This window comes from Lethenteron reissneri, unplaced genomic scaffold (genome assembly GCF_015708825.2).
Source record: "Lethenteron reissneri isolate LAM-NWPU_2019-01 unplaced genomic scaffold, ASM1570882v1 scaffold_1132, whole genome shotgun sequence".
Lineage (NCBI taxonomy): Eukaryota > Metazoa > Chordata > Hyperoartia > Petromyzontiformes > Petromyzontidae > Lethenteron > Lethenteron reissneri.
The window spans coordinates 56,847-76,149 of record NW_026890819.1 but is presented as its reverse complement, the minus strand read 5'-3'; the positions used below and the strand labels follow the sequence as shown (position 1 = coordinate 76,149).

Here is a 19,303-nt window from a genome sequence, read left to right as displayed (position 1 = left end):
CACCGTCAGTGACGATTATTTGAACCGGTCCTGGGCCTCCCCTAGGTAGACTCAGCCTCAAGTGAGTACCTGGTGCGGTGTGTAAACATCGCCACTGGGGAGACAAAGGTGTCGGGTGTGGTGCTGGCCACCCACCCCCTCGTGTGCCGTGCCGGCCTTCATAGGTGCTACTCGCTAACAGCACTTGCCCCTACAGTCTGTTAAGGCTACACGGGGGATCTTTGTCTTGTGTGTGTGTATGAGGTGGGTGGGAGGGACGAGTGCTCATTAGCATATTGACTCGTGTGGATTCATTTCTGGTGATGGTGGTAGCTGAGATTACTACTGAAGGTGAGTATTGGTGGTGATGGTGGTGGTGGTGATGGTGGTGATGGCAGTGATGATGGTGATGGTGGTGGTGATGGTGGTGGTGATGCTGATGGTGGTGGTGATGGCAGTGATGATGGTGATGGTGGTGATGGTGGTGATGGTGGTGATGGCAGTGATGATGGTGATGGTGGTGATGGTGGTGATGGTGATGGCAGTGATGATGGTGATGGTGTGGTGATGGCAGTGATGATGGTGCTGGTTGGTGTGCGTGATGGCCCGTGGTGATGGCAAGTGATGGTTGGTAATGGTGATGGCAGTGAACTGTGTGTGATGGTTGGTGGCGATGGCGGCGGCGGGTTCCACTGTTGCGCGGGCGCTGGGTTCGGTCGTGTGCGGTTCCATCCCCTGCGTTCCCGTGCGACCGTTTGCCACCTCTCCCCCCCCCCCCCTGTCACCACCCACCTCGTGATGAAGGTCGCCCATGTACACTGGGGCTGCCGGTTGCCACCCGAGGCGGGACGGGTGGCACGGCTCCGGCCACCAACGGCCACTCGTCCGGCGTGGTGCACGACGCCGGGCCCTGAGGTACGGCGCCCCGAGTCGCAAGCCAGCTCGCTCACGGAGCTGCAGTCCTGCGCCGGGGTCGTAGTCCTGCCGCCGCCGCGAACGCAATACCGCACCGTCACGCCGGCTCACCGCGCCGTTTTTTCACCGCGCCGGCGCTGTGGAACACGTAGGCACCGCCGCCGCCGCGAGAGAGTCTCTCGCTGGACAGTCAAACGGCGCTACTGTCCCCAACCCGCATCACCGTCTCGCCGCACCACAAACTCGCCGTGCCGCCGCCGCCGTCTCACCGCACCGGCGCACCGCACCGTCGCACCGCCTAAACGAACCGCCTAGCCGCGCGAGCGCGCCGCGCGTCGTGTGTGGAGCGGCGTGCCGCCTCTCACCCCCGGTCCTCCTCCCCCCCGCCCTCCTCGTCGTAGTTGAAGACGTTGTCCAGCACGTCGTGGTCGAAGAACGGCCGCTTGGCGACGAGGTCCCGCCCGCGGCGTCTCTTGTGCACCGCGGAGAGCAGCGCCACGACTGCACGCCGGGACAGCACGCCCCGTTAAAAACCACGAAAGCCTCCGTCGACCAACGGCGATCGCGCCGCGCAGATCCCCGTGCCGGGGGGCCACGTCCGCGGCACCGGGTCCCCCCGACGAAGCCGACGACTCACCGAGCAGCAGCAGCAGCAGCAGCAGGCTGAGGATGATGGACGCGACGGCGCCGATGCCGAGGCCGGCGCCGGCGGCGCGGTCGACGCGGTCGACGCAGTCGCCGTTCCGGTCGCATGCGCACACCGTCAACCGGAGCTCCGACAGGGCGCTAGCCGGGGGGTAGCCCGAGTCCGAGATGAGCAGCGGCACCGAGTAGATGCCCTCGGGCAGCGCAACCCTCGCGCGCAGCCGCGAGCTGCTGCCTGTAGGCCGGCCGGGAGGGGAGGGGGGGTAGGGAGCAGAGCGCGGTGCGAGCGGCGAGCGTGAAGCGGAACCCGTGGCGGCGTACGCATTGCCGGAAACAAAATATGACGACGCGGCTCTCGGCCACGCCCCGACCAGCCGCTCATTCGGAAACCGCCGAAGGAATCCGAAGAGTCGGGGCGGCAAACATTTTCTCAACTCTCGTCGATGAATTTCAATTTAAAGCTTCTTTCGTGACTGCAGGGATTCATCTTCTTGGTTCTTTCGGTAAAGTCGTCACGTAGAAGGGAAATAATAATAAAACAATAAAAATAAAACATAATAACATCATTTTCACGACGTTTCGGCCACAACGCAAGCAGCCGTCCTCAGGTGAAGACCAGGTCTGTCGGGGAGACAGCGTCTGAATCACCTGAGGACGGCTGCTTGCGTTGTGGCCGAAACGTCGTGAGAATTATTTTATTACTTCCCTTCTACGTGACGACTTTACCGAAAGAACCAAGAAGATCTTGTCCATGAGTCGCGGGGTACAGATTGACAAAAACGGACCACTCGTTCAGTTACTTTGGTACCGGTGGGCTGGGCAAGGACGATGACATGTCGCAGGTGCAACGCTGCACCGCCCTCCTCTGCTGACAACGCAGGCCAACGGCAGCAAGGCGGGGGCAGAGCGGGCAGGGAGCGGCGGTGCAAGCGTAGGACGTGATGGCGAGCGAGCGATTGCCGCGCGATCGCGAGCAAGCGAACGGGTGCGGGTGGTGCAGTTCAAGGGCAGCACGGGCAACGGGGGGCGGGGCGGGGGTGGTGACCACGCACCGTCGAGCCGGTGGACGGTCCAGTTGTTGTTGAGGGCGGGGTTGCCGGGCGGCAGCCGGAAACCGAAGGGGCTGCCGTTGAAGTCTTCGTCGGCGTCCCTGGCGGTGACGTTGACCGCGGCGCCGCCCGGCACGCCGCACGCGGTGGCCTCGTCGGGCCAGACGACCGGAGCGTTGTCGTTGATGTCCGACAGCCGCAGCGCCAGCGTCCCCGTGCCGCTCGCGACGGGGCTGCCTGCTCCCGCCGGCACGCGGAGACGACAGAGACCCCCCGGCACTCGTCAGCGGCCTTCTACAAAGCGCCGTCGGGTGAGGCGAAGCGCCGTCGTGCGTGCGAGCGGCACCTGCGAAGGCCGGCACGGCACGCGGTGGGGAGGGGGGGCAGCTCTCACCGTCATCCGTGGCCAGGAAGGTGGCCGTGTAGGTGTTGGCGTGCACCAGGGCGGCCGCCTCGCGGTCAAGCACCACGGCGGTGGTCACCTGGCCGCTCACGGGGTCGATGTCCAGCCAGTCGCCCGGCACCCAAAGCTTCGTGTAGCTGCACGCGGCACCGATCGCGCAGCCACACGCACGCACAGGTGAGGCGCGCGCACCTGAGTCTCGCACAGGTCAACAGAATTGAGTCGCACACAGAGAGGTGAGTCGCTCGGCCGAACAGAATTCACACAGCCGATTCACACAGCTGAGTGTCACACAGCCGAACAGAGAGTGAGTCGCACACAAGAGGTGAGTCGCTCGGCCGAACAGAATTCACACAGTCGATTCACACAGCTGAGTGTCACACAGCCGAACAGAGAGTGAGTCGCACACAAGAGGTGAGTCACTCGGCTGAACAGAGTTCACACAGGCGATTCACACAGCTGAGTGTCACACAGCCGAACAGAGAGTGAGTCGCACACACACACAGACACGGAGGGTGGGAGGATGGGTTGGCTGGCCGGGGCGGCGACGGGAGCGGACGGGAGTGGACGGTTGGGAAACAGTGGCGGCTCCTGCAAAATCTCTCAGGGGGGGGCAAATGTCTGGATGATTGATAAGGATAAGGTCCACCCATGCAATGGATAAATTAACAGCTTAAGCATGTAAAGGCAACTTCACTTCTTTATTAATATTAATGAAAAATAAAGTGACTTACAATACATCTTGTTTGTTTCTATACTCACTATTAATACAATACACTCAAGTTTCTTTTGTTAAAGATTCCACTAGGTGGCGACAAATTATATTGTTGGATGAAACGTGCTTACGTATGATGACGTAAGCACGTTAGTGCGAGCCCTCCCGGAAGCCGTAGAGAATGCATTGCAGCGCCCCCGTTCGAAAAAAAACATCTTTGAATGTAAGTCTATGGGAACACTCGGGGCGATTCTCAGCCGGAGTGAAATCGCCCAAAAAGAGGCGGTACTCCACAGAACGTGACATGACGCTGATTGGACTATATCCAGAGGCACAGTGACGGCTAGCGTGACTCTGTGGTTGAATGACATTGGTGGTGCGTCGCCCAATCGCCCTAATGAAGAAACCGCCCCTGCTGGGAAGGCCTCACCGCACGGCCTGCCTCTGCGCCGTGTCGGGGTCGCGGGCCACCAGGGTGGTCACGCGCTGGCCCACGGGGAGGCCCTCGGGAAGCTTCACCTCGCTCAGCAGCGGCTCGAACACCGGCCCCTCGTTCTCATCTTCCACCGTCACCTACCGGGGGGCGGGGGGGGCGAGGGGCTGTTAGCGAGCGCCTGTTAAGGTAGTGGGGGGGGGGGGGGGCACGGGGCGGGCGGTCGTGCGGGAGGTGGTGTGGCCGTCACGAGAGATCCCCGCGTGTCGCCCTGACAGACTGTTGGGGGGACGAGTGCTGCGAGCGAGCAGCACCTGTACGAAGGTCGGGGGGGCGGGTGGCCGGCACTGCGCCCGGCCGACCTTTGTCAACACCCGGTGGCTATGCTCACACACCGCACCAGGTACTCATTTCAGGCTGAGATGACCTAGGGGGAGGCCCAGGACCGATTGCGATAGAAAGGTCTACTGGACTTGAAACAAGTTAAATATCGGGGCGTTTGAGTTATTCGCTCTCATTGGCCCGAGGAAATTATCAATAATAAATGGGTATTCACAATCAACATTTTTGGGTTTAGATCACCGCGTTATTTATAAATGTGTCGTAACCCTCCACCACCCGACACGGCCAATCGGTTTAAAAGTGTCACGTTGACAAAAGACAAATTAGTTCACTGCTTTAGCCCCCACCGGTGTGTTGAAGCCACAACATTTACAATTTGAGTTAACGATGACGTCACCCTGCTGCTGCTGCTGCTCTATATAAGAACGGGAGACACAGCAGAGCCCCTCAACATTCTGGCGAATTGCGCGATGATGATGCTGGATGCAATTACCAGCGAAACGTCACAGCGCTACTCAAATTGTAAACGTTGTGGCTTCAACACACCGGTGTGGGGGCTAAAGCAGTGAACTATTTTGTCTTTTGTCAACGTGACACGTTTTTACTGATTGGCCGTGTCGGGTGGTGGAGGGTTACGACACATTTATAAATAACGCGGCGATCTAAACCCAAACACGTTGATCGTGAATAATATTGGTCGCGAAAGCCTGCTACGTGTTAGACTAATAAATGGGTACGACTAAAGTTTTGCTGTCTGAGGTGGTGTCAGTTTCTGCGCTGGTGCGAGGACTAAACATCTGGGCCGCAAAGTGACGGGCACTCACGGTGACGGTGGCGGTGCTCGCCGGTCCGAACTGCGCGCTCTCAAGCGAAACCTCGTTCTCCGCGGCGACGACGAGCTTGTACACCGACGAGGTCTCAAAGTCCAGGGGCTGCGGTCGTACACACACCACGCAAACGTTACCCTCCCAACAATCAAACGCTGCGTCATCGCCACCAACATCGCCACGACCGCTGCACAGTCACCAGCAACGCCAGTCACGTGACAGCCACCGTCGCCACCACCACCACCACCACCACCGTCCCCACGTCATAACCGCCGTCACCCATCGGCAACATCACCACGAAGTTCGCCTTGCCACCTCCCCATCACTATCATCGTCATCTTCTTATAGATTTGAAGCTTTCGTGACTGCAATGATTCATATTCTTAGGTTTTTTCGGTAAAGTCACCGTGTAGGTAAAAACATAAAAAAGTAAAATAAAATAAAAATCACGACGTTTCGGAGGCAACACAAGCTTCCGTCTTCAGGTGGTACCGTCACAGCCACGACAGCCGTATCAAGTAAATGAGAGATTGCAGGAGCTACCACTCCGTTTATATAATGGTTGGAGAAGGGGGTGGGGCAAGGGCCGCATACTTTTTATTAATATGGTAAGTATGCGGCCCTTGCCCCACCACTTTCTCCAACCATTATATAAACGGAGTGGTAGCTCCTGCAATCTCTCATTTACTTGATACGGCTGTCGTGGCTGTGACGGTTCCACCTGAAGACGGAAGCTTGTGTTGCCTCCGAAACGTCGTGATTTTTTTATTTTACTTTTTAATGTTTTTTACCTACCTGGTGACTTTACCGAAAAAACCTAAGAATATCATCATCATCATCGTCATCACGCGACCATCACCACCATCGCCATGTCAACCTCGCTTCACCATCAGCCACCCCATTCACCATCACTACCCTGTCAACGCATCACCACCACCACCACGCCACCTCTCCCCCATCGCCACCCAATCAACAACATTGCGACGCCACTCCCATCACCATTATCACCGCATCACCCTCCCCCGCCACCACGACCATTACCATCACTACCCCCATCATCGCCACCACTACTCCATCATCATCACCATCACCACTGCCCCATTACCACCTCATATTATCACCACCACCACCACCACCACTACCCCATCATCATCCTCATCACCTACGTTACCCCATCACCATGACCACCATATCATCACCACCACGACCTCACCATCACCACTGTCACTACCCGACCACCATCACCGTCTCCGCCACGGCAGTGTGTGCGACAGACCCCCCCCTCCCCCCACCACCGCGCCCCTAACCTTGACGACGTAGAGCCTGCCGTCGTTGGTGCGGGGGTCGGTCTCCACGGCGAAGTTCTTGCCGGGGTCCCCGCCGCGCACCACGTAGCGGGCCCGCCACGCCGGCGTGCCGGGCTCGTCCGTGTCCGTCACCGTCAGCGTCGTCACCGTCACGTTCACCGCGTTCTCGCGCGCCGTGCCGCGGAACTGTGACGGAGACGGTGACGGGGGGGGGGGCGTCGTCAGGTCATTGTTCCGCTAGCCTCAAAAATATAATAAATATTTATATTCTTAGGTTTTTTCGGTAAAGTCACCGTGTCGGTAAAAACATTAAAAAGTAAAATAAAATAAAAAAATCACGACGTTTCGGAGGCAACACACAAACGTCGTGATTTTTATTTTATTTTACTTTTTAATGTTTTTACCTACAAGGTGACTTTACCGAAAAAACCTAAGAATATGAAGCATTGCAGTCACGAAAGCTTCAAATCTAGAATAAATATTTGACCAGGTAAGGCCCCACACGGAGCTATGTGTGGTGGCACGGTGAGTGTGGTGGCACGGTGCGTGTGGTGGCACGGTGAGTGTGGTGGCGCGGTGAGTGTGGTGGCACGGTGCGTGTGGTGGCACGGTGCGTGTGGTGGCACGGTGAGTGTGGTGGCGCGGTGAGTGTGGTGGCACGGTGCGTGTGGTGGCACGGTGAGCGTGGTGGCGCGGTGAGCGTGGTGGCACGGTGAGTGTGGTGGCACGGTGAGTGTGGTGGCGCGGTGCGTACGGTTATGCCCGTAAACTCGGGGGATTGTCGTTTTTGTCGGCGACGGTGACGATGGCGGTGGCCATGTTCTTGAGGCCAATGTCCGGGTCACCCTCCATGTCCGAGGCCTGCACCACCAGCATGTACTGCGGCGTTCGCTACATCGACGGGGCACACAGACACACCCCTTAAAGATCAACAAACGAGGACAAGGATTCCTCGTGTAGCCTCAACAGAACTTTGTTGGGGCAAGCGCCGTTAAGCGAGCGGCAACTGCGGAAGGCCGGCACGTCGCACGAGGAGGAGGCGGGTGGCCAGCACCACGCCCGGCCGCCTTTGTCTCCCCAGTGGGGATGTTTGCACGCTGCAGCAGCTACTCGTTTGAGGCCGAGTCGACCGTCACCAGTGTCGAATCGAACTCGGGTGCCCGGGTTCGTAGCGGAGCGCGCTGGCCGCGACACCGTCGCTTCCGATACGCGCGGCACACAACATTAAGAAGCCATATTCTTAGGTTTTTTCAGTAAAGTCACGTGACTTTACCGAAAAAACCTAAGCATATGAATCCTTGCAGTCACGAAAGCTTAAAATCTAGAACTGATCAATGATGAATAATAAAATGTATATAATATACTCTTTGGTTCTTTAGAAAACAAAATAAGAATAATGTCACGACGTTTCGATCCCAACACAAGCGGTCGTCCTCGGGTGGAAAATAATAATTCAGCAGTGGAACTGCTGAACCTTTCATTTTTAAATATTGGTAATTTTCTACCCACGTGACTTTACCGAATGAACCAAAGAGTATGGATTCCTGCAGCCACGGAAGCTTCAAATCACGATTGTAAAAACCGTCACTTTTTTCAAATTGTCTTGCTGTGGATTTCGCACCTGATGACGATTGCTGCTTGTGTTGCAGTCGAAACGTCGTGAGAATTTACATTGTTTAATATTTATATTATTTCTATTATTATTTCCCTTCTACGTGACTTTACCGAAAGAACCAAGAAGATGAATCCCCGCAGTCACGAAAGCTTTAGAATTAAGAAGCCACTGCAGCTGAAAACTCGTTTCTTCAGATCCGCTTTTCGTGTTAAGCCTGTCGCCCTTCCCTCGCACCTCCGTTCAGCGCGGTCGTCTACGACGTACGGTGCGCGACAGACGCTCAACGTACGTGCATATACACACCGACAACACGAGTGTAACACCGTACACACAACCCCAGAGATTAGCCACCACCCCCCGGACCGACATCGGCCAATCGGCGGCGGTTACCGCGGGACAACGACCCACCTCGCGGTCCAGCCCGGCGGCGATGGTGCTGATGACGCCTGTGGTGTTGTCGATGGTGAACAGGCGGTCCACGGGCACCTTGGGAATCTGCGACAAGATCCTGTAGCGGATCATGCCGTTGGCCGATAAGGCGTCGTCCTTGTCACTCGCCGTTACCGTCATCACTGGCGTGCCTGCCGGGGGAGGGAGGGCAGGGAGGGATGCGTGGACATGGTGACTCTAAAGAACAAACATTATATTCACTCCATCTCTTCTCTAGCCCGTGCCGCGCCCGTTTAGCCCCCTCGATCCGGCCAAACAAAAGCTGTTTCGGCATGCGGTAACTGGGCATGCGGGCTACATGACCCAGCCATATGCCGGAGGAGCTCACGGATGGGACTTTGTCCAGATCTTTCAAGGATACGTGAGCTCCTCACACAATCCAGCCTGGTCAAACCCAGGATGAATCGTAGGCAGGCAAGCCTAAATGTTTCCAACCGGCGAAGATGTTCCATTAGGGGGGTCCACGTTTCGCAAGCGTAGAGAAGGGAGGGAATGACTGTGTCCGAGAAGACCTGAAGCTTCGTGCGGCGCAACAGACCAGGTAGCTACCACACAGCGTTACGCAACCGATGAAAAGATAATGCCGCTCGACTGATTCAGAGCGAGACCTCTGCTGTCAAACCGGAGCTGGTCATGAGCACATTGCCCAGGTATGGGTAAGCTCTCCACTCTCTCCACAACTGCCCTATCACCAATTGAGAGTTGTGGGAGTGGAGTCAAACCGGAGCTGGTCATGAGCACACTGCCCAGGTATGAGAAACTCTCCACTCTCTCCACAACTGCCCTATCACCAATTGAGAGTTGTGAGAGTGGAGTCAAACCGGAGCTGGTCATGAGCACACTGCCCAGGTATGGTAAGCTCTCCACTCTCTCCACAACTGCCCTATCACCAATTGAGAGTTGTGGGGGTGGAAGTGTCCGTTGTTACAAAACACCCAGGCAGGTGCTGTCACTATCACACCCCCGTCACCGCCGCGCCCGTCTGTGCCCGTCCGCACGCCGCACCTGGTGGGGAGCCCTCATCCACGGAGCCCTGGAACACGGTCGCGTCGAAGTTGGGCCTGTTGTCGTTGAGGTCGATCACTTTAATGAGGAGATCTACGGGATTCTCCACAGGATGCCCGTTCACATCCACCGCGTGGCCCTTCAGCTGCAGCGGGCACGCAACACACACGCAACGCACACGCAACACACGCGCAACGCACACGCAACGCACACGCAACGCACACGCAACGCACACGCAACATACACGCAACACACACACAACGTAGTGGTTCTCTGAGAGTAGTACCTGGACCACCGACGAACCGCGACGGTACTCCTGGAGGTCAGCTGGGCTGCGAAGCCGATTGCAGGTTGATCCGCAAACGTTGACGCCTTTTGTTTCGGACGTTAATATTTTACTCGTGATATTGAAAATTGTAAATGAAATTAGGTAAACCGCCCCGATTGAATTACCCGAACCCCGAGATCTAAATTCTCCGCGAAAAAAAAACAAAACCGTTCTAGCCGCGTTAAGGTTCTTTTAATGTCGCGGTAATATGAATATAATTGAGTAATATTGGTACTTAGAGAATTTAATGTTTTTGCCACCAGGTAGCGGGAGGGGCTTGCATCCCGGAAATGTTGACATTGACCGAGTGGCCCGGGGGACAGGACATTTGAGAACAGGTCCCTGCGGGCTGGGCTGGTAGGAACGAACAAATGAATGGCTATAATAAAATGAAATGGCGGGGGTACGATACGAAGGGAGAGTTTGAGGCCTAGTTCTAGGCTTTAGGCCTAGCTGTAGGCTTTAGGCCGCTGTGAGTTAATTGTTAATTTAAATGTTTTAATTAAAAGCAATCTCAGGGAATTATAAGGGAATGTTACACTTGTTTAGCCAGGAAAGCCTCACTGAGTCTAAAGGTTTTTTAATTAAAAAGCTATCTCAGGGAATTATAAGGGAATGTTACACTTGTTTAGCCAGGAAAGCCTCACTGAGTCTAAAGGTTTTTGTAGGGTCCTGCCAAGTGTTTGCAGTAGCGGGGCGATGTTGCTACACCTAATCGGACATCGGACGGACGGACGATATAATCTATTGTAGGCTGGTTCACTTTGTTCCTACCAGTAAAACTCCACAATAGAGGCCTGGACCTCGCTACGCCAACACACACGGGGGGTGTGTGGTGCGTGCGTGCGTGCCTCACCAGATACTCTGCGACGAGCTCGCGGTCCAGGGTCTTGGTGACGGAGAGGCGCCCGGTCACGGAGTCCACGATGAAAACCCCGATGGGGTTCAGGTCGGCGCCAGGCCCCACGATGCTGTAGTGCACTTTCCCGTGCGCGTTCGATTTTATCTGTGGGGGCGCACGTGCGAAGGCGCAGGGGAGGCGGCAGGGGGCGGCGTTACGCTCTGCACCAGCGGTCGAGAACCTGTGGCTCGCGAGCCATATATGGCTCTTCTGGTGACGGCATATGGCTCCCAGACAATTTTGAGTTGAAAAAAAAATACAAAAATCAGTTTGGAACTCATTTTAAAATACTTGTGATATTGATTAATAATACCGTGTCATTGTTAAGTAAACAGAAATAAGTTTTGAAGATAAATTTCACGGGGCACGGGGCCTCAATGCCTGCACGAAGCTCAACCTCACCACGTCGTACGAACCAGACTACACAAGGCCATCAGCAAAACCACGCGGCACCAGAAGTCGCATTAAAAGTAAGACATTTAATTTATCTTCTTGGTTCTTTCGCTAAAGTCACGTAGAAGGGAAGTAATAAAATAATAAAATAAAACATAATAAAATAAAATGTTTTATTTTTATTATTTTATTACTTCCCTTCTACGTTACTTTACAGAAAGAACCAAGAAGATGAATCCCTGCAGTCACGAAAGCTTTAAATCGGTATTTAATTTATTATTCGTTAAAAATTACACTATATGGCTCTCAATGAAATATATTTAGAAATATTTGGCTTTTACGGCTCTCCCAGTCAAAAAGGTTCCCGAGCCCTGACCTACACGATAGCTACGCTCGAACATCGCGTGGATACACGTACGCAAAGGTACCCCGGATAGCCTTCAACAGACTGCTGGGGCAAGTGCAGTTTGCAAGCAGCAGCAAACATGAAGGCCGGCGTGGCGCGCGAGGGGGTGTGATATGCAGTTACCAACACACCCGGCCGCCTTTGTCTCTCCAGTGGAGACGGTTATACATCGCACCGGGTACTTATTTGAGACCAAGGTTCAGATCACCGTCACTGCGTGTGAGCTGTAAGTGGAAATCAGAGCGTAGTGCGTGCTAACCAATTGGCAACAGCTCCGCCAACATATATACATGCGTACACACACACACACAAACATCGCATGCTGATGTATGGCATGCTAAATACACCACCACAAACCCCAACAACAACAACCGCCATTCGCCACTAAGTGGCGGTGACGTCACCACGACGCTTGTGCCAGGCCAAGTGCACCTTGAGGCTGCCACGTGAAGTGTCGAACACCTGCTGGCAGGAGGTCACGGGGCAGACCCAGCAGGTGCCACGGGTCGACTGACCGAGATGACCGAGATGACTGGCTGATGCACCACCTGTGCCCCCTACTGTACCAACTTGCTGTGTTTTAGCCACATGCACACACACATTCACCCTTACACTCACCAAACGCATGACATTCACACACTGCCGAAACAGGGGGTTAAACGTAGGCAGCACGGATCGAACCCAGGACCACCTTCCTTGCCGCGAGGTGAGAGCCGCGTCACCACCGCCGAACTGCCGCCACCGCCGTCACGACCGCCGCGACAGCGCTAGTCAACTTCAACGCCGGCGGGGGAGGGTTATGGGGGTAGACAGAACCGGCCCTAGACCTTTGATGGCCCTAAGCAAAATTTGGTTGGAGGCCCCTTTGATGTATCATTTTTTTCACCCACTCGCTAGCAGTGACTCTAGGGGGCCCTCTGCTGGCCACGGGGCCCTTTGCAATCGCAAGGGTCGCTTAGCGGCTGAGCCGGCTCTGGGGGTAGAGGGGGTGAGGGGAGGGAAGAGGGGAGGGGGGAGGCCTTTACCTGAACCAGATGCTTGGGGAAGGGACCGCGGTCGTTTTCGGCGACGCTGATTGCCGGGATGAGCCAGTTGCGCTTCTGCCGGCGCTGCCGCTGGAACAGGACGACGCCGCCCTCTTCCCCCGCAGCGCCGACGACGCCCACCACCTCCACCTCCTCCTCCTCCTGCTGCTGGCGCTCCATCTTTCCCTGCGAGGCAAAGCGGCGGAGGGGCAGGGGCGCGGCGACTCTGTTGGGACAATCTTAATTTTTGGAGTTTTCGTGACTGCAGGAATTATTCTTTGGTTCTTTCGGTAAAGTCACGTGTATAGATAAAATAATAAATTAAATAGCATACGACGTTTCGATTGCAACACAAGCAATCGTCGTCAGGTATAATGAAATAGCGACATAGAATCTAACCATAAATCTATAGACAGACATATAAGCAGACAGACATCACCAAGATACACAGAGAGAAAGAGCAACACAGGCACAGAGAGGGGTGATCGTCTCTGTGGCGAGGCCTTAAATAGACAGAGGGGGGCGGAGGCAGAGAGAGGGAGGGGGTAGGGAAAACATTTACATGTCAATGAGTAGGATTGTAAACATTAGTTTTATGACGTCATAATTGAGGGGGGGAGGTCTGACTTTTTGTGACGTCATGTGACGAGGGGGGGAGGCAGAGCTTTGTGACGTCATAATTGAGAGAGGGGGGGTCTGACTTTTGTGACGTCATGTCACGAGGGGGGGGGCAGAGCTTTATGACGTCATAATTGAGAGGGGGGGTCTGACTTTTGTGACGTCATGTCACGAGGGGGGGGGGGCAGAGCTTTATGACGTCATAATTGAGAGGGGGGGGTCTGACTTTTGTGACGTCATGTCACGAGGGGGGCAGAGTTTTATGACGTCATAATTGAGGGGGGGGTCTGACTTTTTGTGACGTCATGTGACGAGGGGGGGGGGCAGAGCTTTATGACGTCATAATTGAGAGGGGGGGGAGGTCTGACTTTTTGTGACGTCATGTGACGAGGGGGGGCAGAGTTTTATGACGTCATAATTGAGAGGGGGAGGTCTGACTTTTGTGACGTCATGTGACGAGGGGGGGCAGAGCTTTATGACGTCATAATTGAGGGGGGGGTCTGACTTTTTGTGACGTCATGTGACGAGGGGGGGGCAGACTTTTATGACGTCATAATTGAGAGGGGGGAGGTCTGACTTTTGTGACGTCATGTGACGAGGGGGGGCAGAGCTTTATGACGTCATAATTGAGAGGGGGAGGTCTGACTTTTTGTGACGTCATGTGACAAGGGGGGGCAGAGCTTTATGACGTCATAATTGAGGGGGGGAGGTCTGACTTTTTGTGACGTCATGTGACAAGGGGGGGGGCAGAGTTTTATGACGTCATAATTGAGAGGGGGGGAGGTCTGACTTTTGTGACGTCATGTCACGAGGGGGGGGTGTCAAAAATCGCGTGACGTCATTTATGGACGGCCCCATAGGCAGCAAAAGGGGACGAGGGGGATGCGTGGAGAGCGAGCGGGCGCTTCTAAGGGGGTGGGTTGCTGACGAACGATCTTGAAAAGGGGATGAAGGGGATAAGGATGCGAGATTTGAAGCTTTCGTGACTGCAAGGACTCATACTCTTTGCTGTTTTCGGTAAAGTTACCGTCTAGGTGAAACATTAAAGTTAATAAAAGTAAAATAGAATAAAAATTAATAAAAAATAAAATAAAAATCACGACGTTTCGGATGACGGAGGCTTGTGTTGCCGCCGAAACGTCGTGATTTTTATTATATTTTAATTAATTTTAATGTTTTACCTACGCGGTGACTTTACCGAAAGCACCTGAGAGTATGAGATTAATAAAATAAAATTAATAAAAGTAAAATAAAATAAAAATCACGTTTCGGAGGCAACACAAGCTTCCGTCATCCGAAACGTCGTGATTTTTATTTATTTTTATTAACTTTAATATTTTACCAACGTGACTTTACCGAAAATAAAAATCACGACGTTTCGGAAGCTTTTTTTTCCTCCTAAACGTCGTAATTTTTATTTTATTTTATTAACTTTAATGTTTCACCTACACGGTGACTACCGAAATCACCTCAGAGTGAGGGGGCATGAGGATGCGTTGGGGGGTAAGAGGCCCCGTTACCTGACACTTGCTGCTCTGTTCCTCGCCTCTCCCTGTGTGCAGCAGCAGCAGACTTAGTAGTAGCAGTAGTCCCCTCATTTTGGGGGTTCACTTTTCGCGGCGGGGGGTCCCTGAATCACCTCAGGATCACCTCAGAGAAGGGAGCTCTCCAGTCTCAGCAGCGATGGAGGCTGCTGCTGTTTGCAAGGCTCCCTGATTGTTGTTGTTGTTGTGGGTGGTGGTGGTGGTGGCGAGGGGGTTGTTCCCTGGTCTCGCGAAGGGATCCCTGCGGGTCTGCGAGGGGGTCTAAGGGGGTCTAAGGGGGCTCCTCTCAGCGACTGCGTCCGCAGGGGAAATGGCGCGAAGCTAAGAGAGGAGGGTGGGGGGAGGGGCAGCGCCTGATGACGTCACTTCCGGTGTGACCAGGGGGATAAAGGGGAGGAGCAGTACCTGGGTGACGTCACTTCCCGTGTGACCAGGGGAGGGTGGGGGGAGGGGCAGCACCTGGTGACGTCACTTCCCGTGTGACCAGGGGAGGGTGGGGGGAGGGGCAGCACCTGGGTGACGTCACGTCCGGTGTGACGAATGGCACCACTGATTCGCTGCGGGGGGATAAAGGGGAGGGGCATCACCTGGGGTGACGTCACCTCACCGCTGATTCGCTGCGGGGGAGGGGGGATAAAGGGGGAGGGGCAGCCCCTGGGGTGACGTCACTTCCCGTGTGACCAGGGGAGGGGGGATAAAGGGGGAGGGGCAGCACCTGGGGTGACGTCACTTCCCGTGTGACCAGGGGAGCGGGATAAAGGGGGAGGGGCAACACCTGGGGTGACGTCACTTCCCGTGTGACCAGGGGAGGGGGGATGAAGGGGGAGGGGCAGCACCTGGGTGACGTCACTTCCCGTGTGACCAGGGGAGGGGGGGATGAAGGGGGAGGGGCAGCACCTGGGTGACGTCACTTCCCGTGTGACCAGGGGAGGGGGGATAAGGGGGAGGGGCAGCCCATGGGGTGACGTCACTTCCCGTGTGACCAGGGGAGGGGGGATAAGGGGGAGGGGCAGCCCATGGGGTGACGTCACTTCCCGTGTGACCAGGGGAGGGGGGGGTAAAGGGGGAGGGGCTGCACCTGGGTGACGTCACCTCACCGCTGATTCGCTGCGGGGGAGGGGGGATAAAGGGGGGGGGGGGGGGTTGAGTGTGTTGAGTGTGTGTTGAGTGTGTGTGTGTTGAGTGTGTGTGTGTTGAGTGTGTGTGTGTGTTGAGTGTGTGTGTGTTGAGTGTGTGTTGAGTGTGTGTGTGTGTTGAGTGTGTGTGTTGAGTGTGTTGAGTGTGTGAGTGTTGAGTGAGTGTGTGTTGAGTGTGTGAGTGTTGAGTGTGTGTGTGTTGAGTGTGTGTTGAGTGTGTGTGTGTTGAGTGTGTGTTGAGTGTGTTGAATGTGTGAGTGTTGAGTGTGTGTGTGTTGAGTGTGTGTTGAGTGTGTGTGTGTTGAGTGTGTGTGTGTTAAGACTCACAAAGATACGCACGATCGCTCTACACGTACCCCCAACAGCGAGTACAATTTCAAGCAACAAAGAGAATTAGCGCGCGAGAATCATCGGCGCGACGATTGCGTCGTCAAGTAGCGACCCGCGGCTTGTCCGCTGGTCGCCGTTCCTCACTCTTGTCTTGGTTCCCAGCTGGTGCTGGCTGGTGCGTGTGGGTCAAACCCACGGCGCTCTCCCCTGCCGGATGAGCACAGTCGGCACGACGCTTGTCTTTCAAGGTCCTCGACAGCGCTCGCCGCTTGTCCGCTGGCAGCTGACACCCTTGCTCGGTGGCGCTGCTGGTGGCGCTCTCTCTCCGACTGCCGAGATAGATTTTAGTTTCATCGAGAGCAGTGTACCCAAACGTGGCATTGCAGGAGGGTGAAGTCAGCGTGGAGAGAATACGGCCGATTAGAACATTGTAAACTTGCTGAGAATGAGCTTAAGCATGTTTTAATTAAGGGGGAATTGAACGGACTTGTCGTCGTCGCTGTCGTCGTCGCTGCTCTCGTCGCTCCCGCTTTCGCCCGATCACTGCGTGGCCAGGCAGTAGTTGGCTGTCGCGGTCGATGCCGTCGGTGCAACGTAGGACAAGGTCGCGTCTGGGACGGGTCGTGCGGCGGTGTGGTCCTGAGAGGGGGGGGGCCCCGAGTGGTGACGTGAACTCGACAGCAACCAAGGGGGAAGACGGTGCCTCCTGCCATCACCTCGTTCTACGACTGAGCGTGTGTGTGCGACGCACGCCACACGCAAGCCTCGAAGCGAGAGAACGAAGCAAAGATGCACGACACTACATTTCGTGTGTCACTAGTTAACAGGTCCCTGCGGGCTGGGCTGGTAGGAACGAACAAATGAATGGCTATATTAAAATGAAATGGCGGGGGTACGATACGAAGGGAGAGTTTGAGGCCTAGTTCTAGGCTTTAGGCCTAGCTGTAGGCTTTAGGCCGCTGTGAGTTAATTGTTAATTTAAATGTTTTAATTAAAAACAATCTCAGGGAATTATAAGGGAATGTTACACTTGTTTAGCCAGGAAAGCCTCACTGAGTCTAAAGGTTTTTGTAGGGTCCTGCCAAGTGTTTGCAGTAGGGGGCGATGTTGCTACACCTAATCGGACATCGGACGGACGGACGATATAATCTATTGTAGGCTGGTTCACTTCGTTCCTACCAGTAAAAACCCACCTGTAGTGTCGTCGGGATGAGGACGGCGAGACGGTCATCCCTCCCACAGCTCCAGGACTCCGGCTACGAAGCCCGTGGCGGCTGTCGGGCAGCGGAGGAGCCGCCGCCGCCGATCGGCGGGACGGCCGCCACGCGCAAAACTTGCGGGGCGAGTGGCTACGCGTCCGCGAGGGGAGAGCGGCTGGGCGTCGACAGGTCGCATGCACCCCAGGTGCGTGCGACGGTGAAATTTTCGCTTGCAACTTTGATCGGCTAGCTGAGACTAGGCCGCTGTGGACTTGGATGGGGTCTTAGATGGCTTGTTATCTTACATGTAGAAAGCTAATGGGTCAGTGACGTCAGCCGCACTGTAGGTTCTGGTGTCAAGGACACAGGCCTGCATTCACTGCTTCATTGCTATAGTCCAACAGATGTTCTTGCTTGGAGCCGGCGTGAATCCACGATGTTGTCTGGATGCACAGATGCCAGAACAGCATGTTGGCAATTACAAGCCCATAGGCTGCGCAGAAGTCTAACGGCCTGCTACCGTTGGTATTGAGTTGATCCGGCCCATGCCTTCCAATCACTCCAGACCAGGTGCCAGCATCATGAGCAACTCGGGCATTGAAGTTACCCAACAGGATGACTCTATCCCGAGGGGCCACTTTTAGCTAACACCTGTGACAGGAGGTTATAGAAGGAATCTGAATCCTCGGGCTTGCTTGCATCCCTCCACTGATGTTCATCTTCGGTTGGGGGCGTAAGCAGCCAACACCACCACCACCATTTCCTGCCTCCTGTTGATGGGGAGTCGAGCCCAAAGTAGCCTGGGGCTTACAGCTTCCAACACCTCGCCGCCACCTTCCCACGCCCCCGTTCATTATTTTGTTCAGAATAAGAGCCGCTTCTTGTTGTTTGGCAGTCTCCTGTCCCGAGTGGAGGACTCTGCACCCCTCATGATGATTGGAGTCCAGAGCCGGTCCACTGGATCTCCTGAATGCCACAGAGATCCAGGTGGTACCGCTCCAGCTCTGTACAGAGTGGCAGCCTCTCCCCCACGTGGCCACTCTCAGGGTAAGGATTCAGGCCTTGCTCACCACAATTGTATCGTCTGCCATCACAACCATCTTTCTTCATTATTGACAACTTGCAGCTCGGCACACGGCAGATGCCTGCGCAGCGCGACTCACGACCTCCTCTCGATACCAAGATCCAGGATGGTCACCGTGTCTACGCGCCGCTTCTCGGTGGCAGCCCCAACAGTCTGGAACGATATCATTCCTCTGCACATTCGCAGCATCACCTCAATCGCCTCCTTCAAGAGACACTTAAAAACTCACCTCTACAATCACGTGCTTTTGAGCGACCCTGAGCTTGGCTCCGCGCCTCTGAGTTGCGGCCACTACGTCTGCAAATTTGTGCGCGTTACAAATTGTACTATTATTATTATTAACAGCACACACCTGTATTTGAATTGCAAGCAACTTTAATGAACACAATGCAACCCAAACAACCGTTCGTTTGAATTCCAAATCGTGTCCATAAACACACCGCTGGTCATTTGAAACCGAGTCGGCGCTTAGAGGAGGGTGGTGGCCCAGGACCGGTTCAGACAATCATCACCATCGTTGTTGGCCAGGAGCGGGAATCAAACTGGGGTCTCTGCCGTGTTGCTAGTGCAGTGTAGCCCGAATCGCTGTGCCGCTCGCTCTCTCCTCCCCCCCCCTGCAAACATCATCTATCAGCGGTCATCGATGCAACGACA

General features: G+C 55.0%; 1 protein-coding gene across 1 annotated transcript; it reads right to left on the bottom strand.

Annotated features, from left to right (window-relative positions):
- Window positions 1-771: 771 nt before the first annotated feature.
- LOC133361541 (cadherin-2-like) lies at window positions 772-15,181 on the bottom strand (the record flags this gene model as incomplete). The annotated part of the gene is given in 15 exon segments (XM_061580469.1): window positions 772-960; window positions 1,260-1,395; window positions 1,532-1,774; window positions 2,592-2,825; window positions 2,983-3,128; window positions 4,137-4,279; window positions 5,306-5,413; window positions 6,616-6,801; window positions 7,370-7,392; window positions 7,395-7,506; window positions 8,639-8,811; window positions 9,686-9,830; window positions 10,870-11,019; window positions 12,739-12,924; window positions 14,877-15,181. Coding segments are annotated over 15 exon segments (2,252 nt in total), but the record flags the coding sequence as incomplete, so codon positions are not given.
- Window positions 15,182-19,303: the final 4,122 nt, after the last annotated feature.